The sequence below is a fragment of the Siniperca chuatsi genome, linkage group LG1, assembly GCF_020085105.1.
Source record: "Siniperca chuatsi isolate FFG_IHB_CAS linkage group LG1, ASM2008510v1, whole genome shotgun sequence".
NCBI classification, from domain to species: domain Eukaryota; kingdom Metazoa; phylum Chordata; class Actinopteri; order Centrarchiformes; family Sinipercidae; genus Siniperca; species Siniperca chuatsi.
In genome coordinates this window covers 19,343,618-19,357,577 of record NC_058042.1, presented here as the reverse complement: position 1 = coordinate 19,357,577, position 13,960 = coordinate 19,343,618, and the positions used below count along the sequence as shown (strand labels likewise).

The 13,960-nt window shown below is 42.7% G+C and overlaps 1 protein-coding gene across 2 annotated transcripts in view; it reads left to right on the top strand.

Moving 5' to 3' along the window:
• gse1b (Gse1 coiled-coil protein b) overlaps nucleotides 1-13,960 on the top strand; it is a 167,054-nt gene that overhangs the window by 47,924 nt on the left and 105,170 nt on the right. For both annotated transcript variants that reach the window (XM_044207315.1, XM_044207324.1), the window contains exon 2: nucleotides 5,463-5,598. In XM_044207315.1, the coding sequence (XP_044063250.1) occupies nucleotides 5,463-5,598 (136 nt within the window). The remainder of the gene's footprint in view (nucleotides 1-5,462; nucleotides 5,599-13,960) is intronic.

Here is a 13,960-nt window from a genome sequence, read left to right as displayed (position 1 = left end):
AGAGGGAAGGTTGGAGAGAGAGAGAGAAAGTAATGGACAAAGAGTAGCGAGGCTCTTTTTAACTCTCCGTGGAAGAAAGATGTCAGTCTGTGTCAGTTCGCTCCACTAACCAGCCTGTAGCAGGAGAAACAGATCTCTCTCTCTCTCACACACTTTCTTGCTTTCTCTCCCTCTCGCTCCCTCCCACACCATCTACTTTTTTCTCTCATATCTTTTGGTGATAGCTTTTCTGCCTCAGTTGAGAGAAGCAGAAACACTCCACAGCTCAGGGGAAAACAGCAAGACTAAGTAAAAGACCAAGCAATGAACCAGTCATCTCTAATAGGCATTCAATATATAGTGCAGGTCTTCTCCTGATCACACTTCGGGTGAGTGAGAACAGGCTGCTCCAAATGCTATAGAGTAAGGCCCTGAAGGCAGGGCACGCTGCCGGCTCTGCTGCAGCATTTTCCTCTGTTTTGAGGAGCGCAGCACACAACTCTTCAAACACAGAAGGGATCAAATCTTCAAATCCCTTGGAAATGTCAACCGCGTTTGAGGAAATGTCAGCAGAGCTGAGAATACACGCAAACACACATCGGCCAGAGCGTGCGCACACGCAGGCACTCGCACTCAACACCATGGCAAGAAAGGCAACGTGATATAGGGCAGTCACGTCCTGTGGGTGAAATCAGCTTCATCTCCTTAATTTTCCCAAATCTCAAGGGAGAATCACTGCATGCCTCTGGAGGTTTTTATTCCCAGTAATGCTGAAGTTGTAATCTATGGCATTTTCACATGAATAAACATATGCTTTGCAACTCTCTAACATAAAATAATGCCAGTGCAGTGAAGACAGAACAACAGCTGGAATTGGCACCAGTGGAAACTGAGGAATAATTACATGATTTATAGCTTGAAGGTCTTTCAAAAGTCTGTACTCGGTCTTAGAGCAAGAGGAGTATTTCAAGGACTAATTCATGAAATTATAACTTCCTGTAGTAAACAATGATTCAATCCCTGGTCTTTCTCCCTCCCTTGTTCCCACACAATAGATAACATGGAATTGTGGTAATACAATTAAAGGTGGGGTATGCGATTTTGGAGAAATCGTCCACGAGACGGTTTTCCCAGAACCAGCAAACCAGCTCCAGACAGCGATACTCACAACTCTCCTGTGACTATAGCAAACATCACAACAACAGCATATCTTGGCAAAGTAAGCTGACTGTCCATGGACAAGTTATGTACCTGGCACACAAATCATGGCTGGAATGGCTAGAATAGTGTTGTGTGGCTCAGTCTGAATCACTTTGTTTATTTCCCATTTACAGAGCCAGGGCTGTGTACAACACCAGATTTTTTTTCAGCGCACACTGAACTAGCGGACCGTGAGGAGATGTTCGCTGAATTTGACAAAAAGATGTGTATTGGATTAGAATCACATACCCCACCTTTTAATTTAATATCAAACTCCTCATATGTTGATCTGTAGTCGCCTCAGGTGATCTCATCTGCAGCCACTGACATCATCCTGTGTTCCTATTGATCTATCCTCACCCCCGCTGACTAACTTATCGACATCCTCAAGTGTATTTCCTGTCTAGACTGTCAGCAGTGTTTATGGATGGCCCTGCCCCCAGGTGACACACGCACACATACACACACATGTGCGCCCACCTCCTCTGCTTATCGATGTCTCCTCTCGCTTTTGACTCCGTACTTCTCCTTAATGAATCTGGTAGGTGTTGAACTGCAGATGCTGTGTAGGACTCAACTATCGACAAACATGGCCGTGATGAAAGAGCTTGTCCCTGGAGAGGCCTGGGTTAGGTCACAGTGTGTGTGTGTGTGTGTGTGTGTGTGTGTGTGTGTGTGTGTGTGTGTGAGAGAGAGAGAGAGAGTTATTGTTAGAGGGTGCATGTGTTTCTGGATGATGTGCATGTGTATCGCCCCATCAATCCCGGTGTGGCACTACGAGGAAGTGATATTGAGTCCAGAAGAGGGTGCTTATGTGCAAGATGGTGTCAGCACTGTTTCAAGAGGTTAACAGGTGAGATATGGGTTGAGACAGACAAATTACTAGAGAGGTTGTGACTGTCTTGACTGACAAGTCTCACTCTCTAAGACGCTCATGCAAGCACACAAGCACTCACACTTCCCGGTGCAAGCCTGCAGGCCCTCTGGACTCTGTTTATCTGCAGCTTCATATCAAGATCTGTACTCAGCTGCTAATATCTTGTGATCCTTTGAGGGCATACAGTACTCCACACTGCAATGTGATTTTTGCCGGCAGGCTCTCTCCATGTCCTGCAATATCATCCATTACCAACTTCCTCCTTACCGATTAGAGGAGATGATGCTGAACTGTGGAATTAACCTCAATTAGAACAACCTCTCTAGATCTTTCTCAGTTTACCTCTTGACTTCTGCGCTGCATCTTACATGTCCCTGCTCTATTCCTGCTCTATTGAGAGGGCATATATCATCATGAGTGTGCATATAAACTCGGACACAAATCTTAAATTAAAAAACTATAATACTGCTTTATTTTTGTTTTATTTAGCATGTTCTGGCATCAAAGAACATATTATTTTTTACTTTTAGCCATGCTAGCGGCATTGGTTGGTCAGTCAGTCAACCACTTTGGTCAATCTCTGTGATTGTTAAATGGATTGCCATGAAGGTTTGTACAAAATTTCATGATTCCCAGACAATGAATCTTACTGACTTTGGTGATACCTGGACTTTTCCTCTTGCGCCACCATGAGGTTGACATTTGTGGTTTTGAGTGAAATATATCAACAACGTTTGGTTGGTGAGACCGGTCGAAATTTTTATTTGTCCAATACTTTGGCTATAACCAAATACCTGCAAAACTAATGACAGTAACATCTGCCCCAGCTGTACTTTGTGTTTAATGCTATTTAGCAAACGTCAGCATGATAACATGCTAAACTAATGGTGAACATGGCAAACATTACTTGCTAAAGCATGTTAACATTGTCATTGTTAAATGTTAGCATGCTGATGTTAGCATTTAGCTCAAAGCACCGAAGTGTCAAAGTACAGCCTCACAGAGCTGCTGTCATGGCTGAAGACTCTTAGTCTTGTTAATCTCAGAACTGTCTAATGGTTGTACCCACAGTAACACTGTGAATAACCATGACCCTCCCTAATTATACTGTATGGGTATAAATGAGTCATTTGAGAGCAATGATGGGCAACAGCTAAATGTGTACTATCAAATCTTGGCATCCTAGCTTTTAAGGCCAGTATGTTGAGTGTTATGCTCCACCATCTGTTTTGGTGGACAAAAGAAGCAACGATATCTAAGTAATTAAAGGCTCATGGCCCTGACCTGACAGAGCAGTTCAGACACTCAGTTTCCTCTCTATATCCTGCTCCTTTTTTCTTCCACAGTTTAATATACAATGTGGGGAATTCATAAGCAAGCCCCTCATGTGTGCACTTTTACTCAAAAAAAAAGAGAGACAGAGGAAGAAAAAAGACAGACAGCAAAGAGGCTTAAAGATGGAACGAGAGACAGAAAAGGTTAGGAAACCTGTAGGCATGTTTGTTGTGTATGTTTTCTGGAGTAGAGATAATCCCCAGGCTCAGACATGACTATTTACCTGCAAGTTTTTTTTTGCTTATACCTGATGTGTTAGGTATACAGACTGGGGAGGCGCACCCAAGGCGTCTGTTGAGGAGAATAAGATAGGTAGAGAAACTCGACAAAGCAAAGAAGTAAATATACCCAGTCTCTGGTAACACACACACACAAACACACTAGCATGAGAATCCCAATACTTCAGTGGCATAGCCATTACAAAGAGTGCGTGGGAGAGGTGGATCGTTAGCTTGAACAAAGGGTGAGTTTATTGTTAAGTGAGGTCTGTTTAAATGGTTTTTAACTGTTGGCGTGGTGGAGGCAGCTGTCTGGGCTTGAAGAGAGGGCAGGTGGAAAGGTTTGAGAGAGGCAGTTGAAACAAACTTCCAACCAAAAAATCACCCTGACCAGCAGGTGGATTTACATATAGGCCAACAGCCAAAACACTTGTCGGTTTTTGTGTCATAGCTACCTTTTGTGGTTTGCCCACTCAGTCTGTAAATGTAGGAGGAAGCATTGATGCAACTTGATGCTCACAAACATCTGCATGTGTGAGTGAATGTAAGCACATAGACACACTTATGCCCACACACACACACACACACACACACACACACACACACACACACACACACACACACACACACACACACACACGCACAAAAAACAACAACAACACTAACTACTTCCCCCCTGGCTCAGTCATTAGGAATGTGTCTGTGTGTTTTATTTTTAGCAGTGTGTGTTTAGGAGGGGTGGTGGAGTCTCGTAAGTCTTCAGGGCCCTCCTCTGCTCTGTCGTTCTGTGTCTCTGTCTCCAGCTGAGAGCTATGTATATTTTATAAGCCCAGGGTGCCTTTTTGTCTTAAGATGCGCTGCACCTCCCCTGCCTGTCTCTCTGCTTCTCGTCAATGGAGGGAGCCATCACAGCCTCTTTTAAACTCTCCCCCACTTCTCTCTCTCTCTCTCCTCACTGACAGCCACCCTCTGCTTCTCCCTCTGCTTTTCATGGTCAGCTTGTCTCTCTCCTGAAGGCTCATCCCTTTTTCCTCTTTCAGCTGTGGAGGGGAGCAGAGTAGAGCACATCCAAACAGACTTGGGCTGTCAGGAAAACTCTTTCTCTCTCTATCTCTCTTCATCTTTGATTCTGTCTTTCTCTCTGTTTTGCAGCTCTTTCGCTTCTGGGAAGGGACACTTCTTCACCCAGCACTGCATCCCCTTCAGTTGCTGTCATCTTTTTATAGCAGAAATCTGAGTGCTGTGACAGCAGCTAAAAATGGTTGCATCAATGACAGGCTACATCAGCCGTTAATTGCTATATTTGCACCATCAGTGTCTTTTTATTGTTTAGGTTTGATTATTATGTCAATACTGCTGTTGTAGCACCAATAATGGTGGGACATTTCTGTTCTGTAAACTTTTCAGGGCACCTCTTAGTGTGTGTGGTAATTAGTATAGAGGACTTATATTGAAGTCAATCATTGATTCAGTTGTAATTATTTAACTCCACAATCAGTCTAAATGCGTTACATTAACGCACATCTTCCGGATTATTAGCTCTGTACATTGCACATTATTCTTTATACTTTTGCGCATTCCTGCACTGATACTGTATATCGTATATACTTTTTTTATTTTATAATATTTTATAACATTTTTATCTTCAGTTTTTCTATTTTCTATTTATATTTCTTGACTTGAATTGAATTATGTTTATTGTTATGCACCAAAATACCAAAGCAAATTCCTTGTATGTAAAAACTTACTTGGCAATAAACCCGATTCTGATTCTAATCTTACAAAAGGACATCGTAGTACAAACATTCCTTCCTTTGTTTCTTGTATGTAAACTATGTCTTTATATCTTTCAGGTGTCTACTGTGATTGAGAGTGCGGCTGGAGCCAGTAAGGACTCAGGGCCTTCCCAACCTGCAGGTGACCACACTCCTTCTTACCCAGTGACCTTGGAGCCAGAGAAAGCTGACCGAGCTGAACGCCCACTTTCCAGTGAGTGTAGCTCTCCCAAAGGCCAGATCACAGTCTACAATATGTAGACTATGTTTTTAAGCGTTGTCTAGTGTGTATCATTTTTAACTCTCCTCTCCTCTGTCTTCATCTTTATCACCTCTGGTTTTAGCAGTTGCCGTAGCTTGAAATAATTCTATTCCTATTTATAGGATGTGACTATACAATCCATAGCATTTCACTTCACACCAATGTGATCTTTGACAGATTTTAGTACAGACGACTACAATGAAATATCTCTGTTGCTATTCTTCAATCACTAACAGATTATCTGACACATTTGTCATGTTTCATGTTGCATTTCATGAGCTCACCTTTCTGTGTGGTCACAACTGAACATACAGTAGTAAATGCTTTGGTTAAACCTCTAATAATCATTCAACTACTAGAATAAGCCAAACCCTCTGAATGTGTATCTCTTCACTTAGCAGGCATCTTATCTTTGCTTCCTTTTTCCTGTGTCAGGTGTCCTCCTGACCCTGCTGTGTGGCAACACAGGAAGTAGTGAGACCCCTGGAGTGAATGAGATGAGGTCTGAGGTGGCTCTTACACTCAAATGGAAGAGTGACAAAAATGTCTTCTGAGTTCTTTACAGGCTTGTACTGTCATGTCTTCTAACACCTCATCCTCTTGTAACTCTTCTACCACACACCTGTATATATATATATATATGTATATATATATATATATATATATATATATATATATATATATATATATGTGTGTGTGTATATATATATATGTGTGTATATATATATGTGTGTGTATATATGTGTATATATATATATATATATATATATATATATATATATATATATATAATAGCTATCACCCTCTCACCCAAACTAGATTAACATTTTGTATTCCATCTTTTGGCATTAGTCAACCTATACATGCTGCTGTGTGAGATCAGAGGAGATAATAATGATTTCCCTGCAGTTTGTTTTGCAAATGTGCAGAGGATCTGGTCCCATCACCTCCTTTGAATGCATTGTTTAATAGCAACTGCTTTTAATTAACAACAATGCAAACAAGCAAACCCAACCTGCCCACCAAACATACACACAAAGACTCTCAAACATCCCTACACTAACATTCGTTAATGTTCACACACACCATATCTTGCTCTTCTTCATTTATTTATTTTTTAGAGACTTCTGTTGTTAATCTGAGGTTCCACTTTAGGACCAACTGATCAGTTAATTTTTTATTGCTGCCAACCTCGACCCAGAGCAATTGATTACGGGCTTTGCAGTCATTTCACTCCATCTCTTTCATCCACACAGAATATTGTTCAGCCAGATAGATGAATAAGCAAGTTGTTGGCATGCAGGTGAAGGAGAGGATGGTAGTGATAAAGTGAAACTGGAAGATGAGTTGGAAGATGTCATGATGAAGCAGGCACGTACACAAAAACTTTGTGATATGTGGATGTGTGTGAGTATGCCCGGAGGGAGGCCATCAGTACAGTGGGTTTTGGAGCTCAGTGCATTTATGTGGAAAGAGCTGCTGTCTCCTCTTATTAGTGTAGCTGGACTGCCTTTTCTCTGGGTATCTATTCCCTCTTTTCTTCTCTTTCCCTCTCTTTTTTACACAAACGTTAACACTTATAAACACGGTAGTTTTGTCAGTCTAATTTTCTTAACTCTCCACACTCCTTTTTTCACTTTCTCTCCTCCTGCTCTATCTTTCTCTCTTGCTCACCACTCCCTCTTGCGCAGGCCTCTTTCTCTCTTTTCTCTAAGGCTATTTCTGTTTAGCTATGAGGGCCCCCCTGTCGTTTACAGAAACTCATCTCAAGCTCTCTTTCCAACTGAACCCACAGACACGCATGCACACACACACACACACACACACACACACACACACACACACACACTAGCTCAACCACAACACACTAGAAGACACTTGATTAAACAGTCATGACAAAAGGGGTCACCACACATCCACAGACACACACACACACACACGTACACGCAAAAGACTGAACGTTCCTCCCACCAGTGGTTTAGTGTGGGTTGAGAACAGGATTTTAGAGTTATTTAAGTGCTCTCCATCATGTGTGTTGCACTGCAGCTCACACTGACATGACATGGCCCATTTCCTCCGCTCAGGCTAGAAACGTGACACAAGACACGCTTGTGGTGTTCACACAGAATAGAGAGGTGCACGATCAGTCATGATTTTGGGTTTAAATCATTAAATGGGCCCCATATGCAACAGCTAGAGTAAGGCTAAAGGGACAGGCTGATGACTGATTTTACACGGTCCTGCTGTCCACTGTTTGCTTGTGTTGCCAATGTTTACTTTGATCAGTGGTGTGCAGAGAGAGGGAGGCACTGTGGTGTTCAACACGTTGGATGTGGGTATTTGTGAATGTCGGTCTGTGAGAGCTAAGGAGGTCTATAATAAGATTTTAAAATATAATCAGATCAGAATTTTTTCAAAAATGAAGACAAGAGAACCCCATTTCTAATTTCAAATGTCCCACTATTGCGGCCCATGAAGAGCCCCTATCAGACAGGAAACAGACTGGAGTGGGGAGGATGTGACATCTGGGCTGACCACAATGTGCTTCAGGCCCATGGACCCGTGAACACATTCCCTGAACACTTCACATAGATCAGCAGTCACTCAGGCTCTAAACAACCACACAGTCAATACATCACTATTAGTGGTGAAGGATTAAGGTAAACTTCCCTGCTGCTGTACTGTCTGCACAGATATCTAATCGAGGGAGGGACACACAGGACTAATATAAAGGGCAGAATATACGGTGAGGGAATTTGTGCCATTATGCTCTTCTTTGTCTACCCTGTTACAGCATCTATCACTCTTACCTCTTGTGTGAATTTAGCCTTTCTCAACATTTATTGTGTTCACTTCTACTGTTTCATCACAGTTGTATCTCCTCGATCTTGTCTTCTATGTTTATGTTTGTGTGTATATATGTGTGTGTGTCTTGGAAGTACACATGCTGATGATGTGATTGTCATGAGATAAGCTGTGAGTGTGTTTTGATTGCAACGGCACAGCTGGACTTGGCAGACTTGGCAGTCTTGTTCGCTTGGCTGTTGGCCAGTTCAATACAATTACAATTACCCACCGTGGGAGCATGGAGCACCACTGAAGATGGGGTGTGGGTGCTGGTTGGGGCACAGAAGGGGGTAATTCACAGTATCTGGCAACCCACATTTGCTTGGGAAGAGGATTGATGTCTGAGCTGTTGCTTTAGCCACTGTGGTTAATGTTTCATATTAAGAGTCTTGCATGGAGAACACAGGAGTCAGGTTAAATTCACAAACAGCCATGTTACAAGAGCACATATACTGCACACACGCGCACACACACACACACACACATTAAATGAGAAACAGTCTGTCCATGAGAGGGTGATTACAGCTGCCCATCCCTGTATCTCTTGTCCAGAGAACAGAACAACAGGTGGAGGGATGAAAGTAGCAGTGCACATAAAGAATAGAGCTGAGGGATGACAGGAGCAGTGTGCTGGGAGGTAGGGAAGGAAGGTGTGGGGAGGATGGTGAGAGGAGGACATGGACACTGAATGGAGAGACAACAGGGGATGTGTTTGGAGAGAGAGATCAGAGGGTGACAGAGGAGGCATGGAGAGGAATGCCACTGCTTGCTCTCCCCCACCACTCTCTCTCTTTTCTTCTTTTCTTTTGTCCCCCTCAGTAGGGATGGCAGGAGGGTGGGCTAACTTCGAATGACAGTGACAAGCTTGCCACCGCTCCCATGAAGCACAGCAGATGGAACTGTGTGTGTTTATGTGTGTGTATGTGTGATTAAAATGCCACTAGAGACCAGGGTATACCGAGTCTCTTGGCAGCGTCATGCATGGCAGAGCACCACCTCACCGCCCTCTTTTTCCAGCCCAGCAGAGTGGGCGTTGAGGTGTGTGTGTGTGTGTTAAGTGAGGGGAGGCAGTCTCAACAAACAAATATTAATTCACAGTGTTCCCATTGTCTGATCCATTATATCTTTTCTTCAGGGGGCAAGCGAGCTGGATTGCCTGTGTAGCTGTTTTTTCATCCATCTATTTGAGTAATTCAGTAATGTAATGATCACAGGATTTTTGAGAAACAGAGTTCTGTTCTGCAGTGTGGCGCCAGTCCTGGCGGGCATGGGGGAATTAGTCAGGAGACAGTGGGTTTGGCTCTCTGCCACGGTTATTAGCCACTCAAAGGGTGGGCACGGGGTTATGCCCCGACTCAATCACTCACTGTGTTTGCATGTGTGTGCTTAATGTGTTTGTTTCTGTGCGTGTGTGTTCGTGTGTGTCTAGCATTTAAGTCAGGATTCTCCTCTGATCACACTGACCTTATTGTGCAGTCACTTCTGGTTGATTTGTACTCTTTCCAACACATTCCTCTCTCTGAAATGCTGAGAAACAGGCCGTTAACCCCCTCTCTACTCTCTCTCTCTCTCTCTCTCTCTCTCTCTCTCTCTCTCTCTCTCTCTCTCTCTCTCTTTCTTTTCCCTCTCTCTCTCTCTCTCTCTCTCTCTCTCTCTCTCTCTCTCACTCTCTCTCTCGTCTTCCCTCCGGATGGGTTTGATTTAGTGACTGTGGTTTTCCATCCAGAGCCTGGGAGCCAGAAAGAGTAGACTTAGACAGAGACCTATAGATTCACAGCCAGTGGAGCACGTCATTACTTGGCCATAGCTCATCAGCAGATACATCAGCAGGCTGTAGTGCTAATAGAAGCGAGCTGTCACTCTTCAGGAAGTAATAAACCTCTCCATTTCATCCCCTTAATTATTTCCTTCTCACAGAATGCATGAGTTGCACTAAATGATGACAGCAAAAAGCATCTGAGAGTGTGTTATGTTACTATGGCTGAATATTTTGCTGCATCTTACAGTATATAAAACTCTACTTTGTGCAACATTTATGAAAGAATTCCTCTTTTGAACTTGGGAGATGTTAAATTTAGGCATTGGTGAGGCCACCTGATGAACAGTGTAGAACAGTGAGGTCAGGTTGCAGACATGTTTCAGCAGTAGCCCTGAAAAAGATGGCCACTTAGTGAGAGACCTCCAGACTCTGCCCTTTGACCTGACTTTCACCAGGAAACAGGTGTTCAAGCAGGAATAAGTCTCACTGCCAGCACACTCACACAGCTGGCAGCAGGCTGTGTTGTGTATGTGTTTGTATCTGTCTCTTTTTATTTACAGCAGATGGACAAAAATAAGAAAACCTTACAATGTAATACAACACCACAACAAACTACAGCCTCAAAAGAACCATAGAGCTGAGATCAATTCATATTTGGGTGTAAGTGAAAGTGATGTTTTATACAGAGGAAAATATTTGTATGAAAGCTGTTTTATCAGTGCTGTTACCTTACCAACTGTGCAATATTTGATTTATTCCTTTCCTTTTGTTTTTCCTTATTCTCTTTTTGGTTTTTCTCCTTCCCCACTCCTTCCCTTTTCCTTATGTCTCGTTTTCCCTCCCTCCTTTTCTGCAACCCCATGACTTCAATCATTCCTTCCACCCACCCAGCCTCCCTGTCTCCACCTCCACCCTCTCGCCCTCTTTTCTTTCTGCTCTTCGATCTCACTCTCCTTCCCTCCCTCTCAAACTGTCCTCCACTGTCAGGCGACTTGGCTGAGGCTAAGTGCTTTTTGCTGTCTCGCTGCAGGTGGGACTGTAATAAAGCTTGTCAGTGGGAGGCATGGGTCGCACTGTCACATGCTCTTTGCCTCCTCTCTGTTAACTCCCTCTTCCATCTCCCTCAAACCATCTCTGCTACCCCCCCACTCTCCTCCAAGATCCTCTGCTTTTCTTTTTTCTCTCTCATTTGTCAGCCTTTTCTTCCCCATTTTGTCTTGCTCTTACCCGAAACTGTGCTCCTTGACTTCTCTCTCTCTCTCTCTCTCTCTCTCTCTCTCTCTCTCTCTCTCTCTCTCTCTCTCTCTCTGTGGTTTCCTTGCCAACGGCACTTTCAGGAACATGATGAAGAAGAGCAGCAACAGGAGAAACCTCTCTCAACATAACAACCACGCACACACACACACACACACACACACACACACACACACACACAGACACAGCCACACACACAATCCATGTAAATGACTCCAGGTGAGGTTCTATTGTTTGCCCAGCTGCTCCTGCTAACCAGCCTCTCCTATTCTATAGTAAACCAGCAGGCTGGAAATCAGCTTCCTCTACACAAAACAGTTTTCTGTTACGCCTTGTCTTTTTATGTTTGTGCACAGTGTATGTACTTCTGTGTTTATGTATGTGCCTGTGCTTGTTACTGCACATTACACTCCATAGACATCTAAAGGTTAGAGCTTGTACACTGTTTACATGTGGGTTTTTCAGACTAATTTAAATCCATATTTTTACTCTGGTGTGTGTGTGTGTTTGTCTGACTTAGGCTACCTTCGGGACACATTTCAGAGTAAAGACCAGTTAATTGGGGACGGCTTGTCCAATTGTGGATAAGGGTCACGTCCCCAATTGAGAAAAAGCTGATTTTTGGGTCAGTGGTTAAGGTTAGGGTTAGGCAAGTAGTGGTTATGGTTAGGGTAAGTCTCCAGGAAAATAATGTAAGTCTATGTAATGTCCCCAAAAGTGACATAAATAAACGTGTATGTGTATTTGTGTGTGTGTGTGTGTGTGTGCAGTTTCTAATAGAAATGGCTTGTACACAGTATCTTACTTGTTCTAGCCACAGGATGGCAATACAGAGCCCTGTCTTTAAAGGAAATTTTCTTTACCTCCTCCTACAAGCCACTGTTCATTCACATGCACACTCACACACACATATACACACATCCCTCTTTAGTCTGAGTTAGCCCAGGCTTGTGTAAGGTGACAGAGTGCAGTGAATAATTTAGTCCTGGCCATGTTAATGGCTGACAGCGAACATGGCCTCTCTACTTCGCTGTTGGCCCATTACTAGTACATTCTGTTTCACTCTCACTCTTTTTTTTGTCTCTCTGTTGTCCTCTTTTTTTCTACATTTTTCATTTCTGGTGTTCTAATGACAGTATCTAGATGTCACTTTTTCTAATCACAGTTGTAGTATCTTATTATGAAAAAAAATAGGAAAACACTTAGAATTGTTTACAATAGAAATGTAATCACATTATATGAATTTATCATTATTTCAACACTATTTTCTAGTATCTATGAAAATGTTAACATTGAGGAACATTCACCTCTTTTCTGTCCTTATTAACATTTTCCTTTGACCACTTTGGTGTACAAATATTACATTTTTAAAGTTGCAGTAATTTACATTAACTTATCCTGTCCAATAGCTTCTTCCTAAGCTATTTAAAATCCCCCATATGATCAACCACTAAATAGCATAAACAATTTCCAATTACCTGACAGAAATATTGCTTAAAATTACTTCTTTTAGCGTCCCTGAACTTATTATTACTTCTTCCTGGTACCAACAGTCACCCAAAGCAAAATAATTATACAGATCTTTTTATTTTGCAAGATTAAATATGAGGATTTTGTCTTGTGTGCCAAGGGCAGCACAAACTTTTTTTTGTTGGCAAAACTAGATGCAGGAAATGTTAATTCACATTCACTCCTATATTTACATGGATGTATTTACAATGGTAATCAGTTACTTGGTTCTTCATAATGTCTTTAACAATATTAATTAAGCACTCATAAGATCCATTTTGGCAGGTTTTTATTAGTTAGAATCTCTGTGCATGGTTAAATTCTGTTACATTTTTATCTCTCTAGCTCATCTTCATTTAGCTATATTTTCCTGTTCTCGTATATTTTACTTCCTCTGTGATCCCCCTTTTCTGTTTTTCACCTCATCTTCTCATTCCCCACCCTTCTGTCCTCATTCTCTACATAAACTGTTGAGCAGATACACAGGAAACACGTGTGTGTGTGTGTGTGTGTGTGTGTGTGTGTGTGTGTGTGTGTGTGTGTGTGTGTGTGTGTGTGTGTGTGTGTGTGTGTGTGTGCCTGTCTAGGCCCAGTCGAGCACTATTAATGTTATGATTGCCCCACTGGGCTTCAGTTTTCCCTGTGTGTGACGTGGGCGAAGAATAATATGACCCTAACGCTAATGCAAGCACATACACTAAACAAATTAGAGCTTCCTCCCTCTCCGTCTCTCTCTCTTCGCTTCTCTCGCTCTCAATTCAACCATGAGGATATTACATGTGGTGTACGTGGTTTTCAGCTTGTACAGACTGTGTGTTTTCGTAAGCCATGCCTCGCTCCATTTTTCTCTCTGATACGATCAGTATGAGTGCGTTTGGGGTAGTAGGAGCCATGGAGCCTGGCATGGCAGGCTGCAGCAGCACTGAGGTCTGGCCAGGCTCAGGC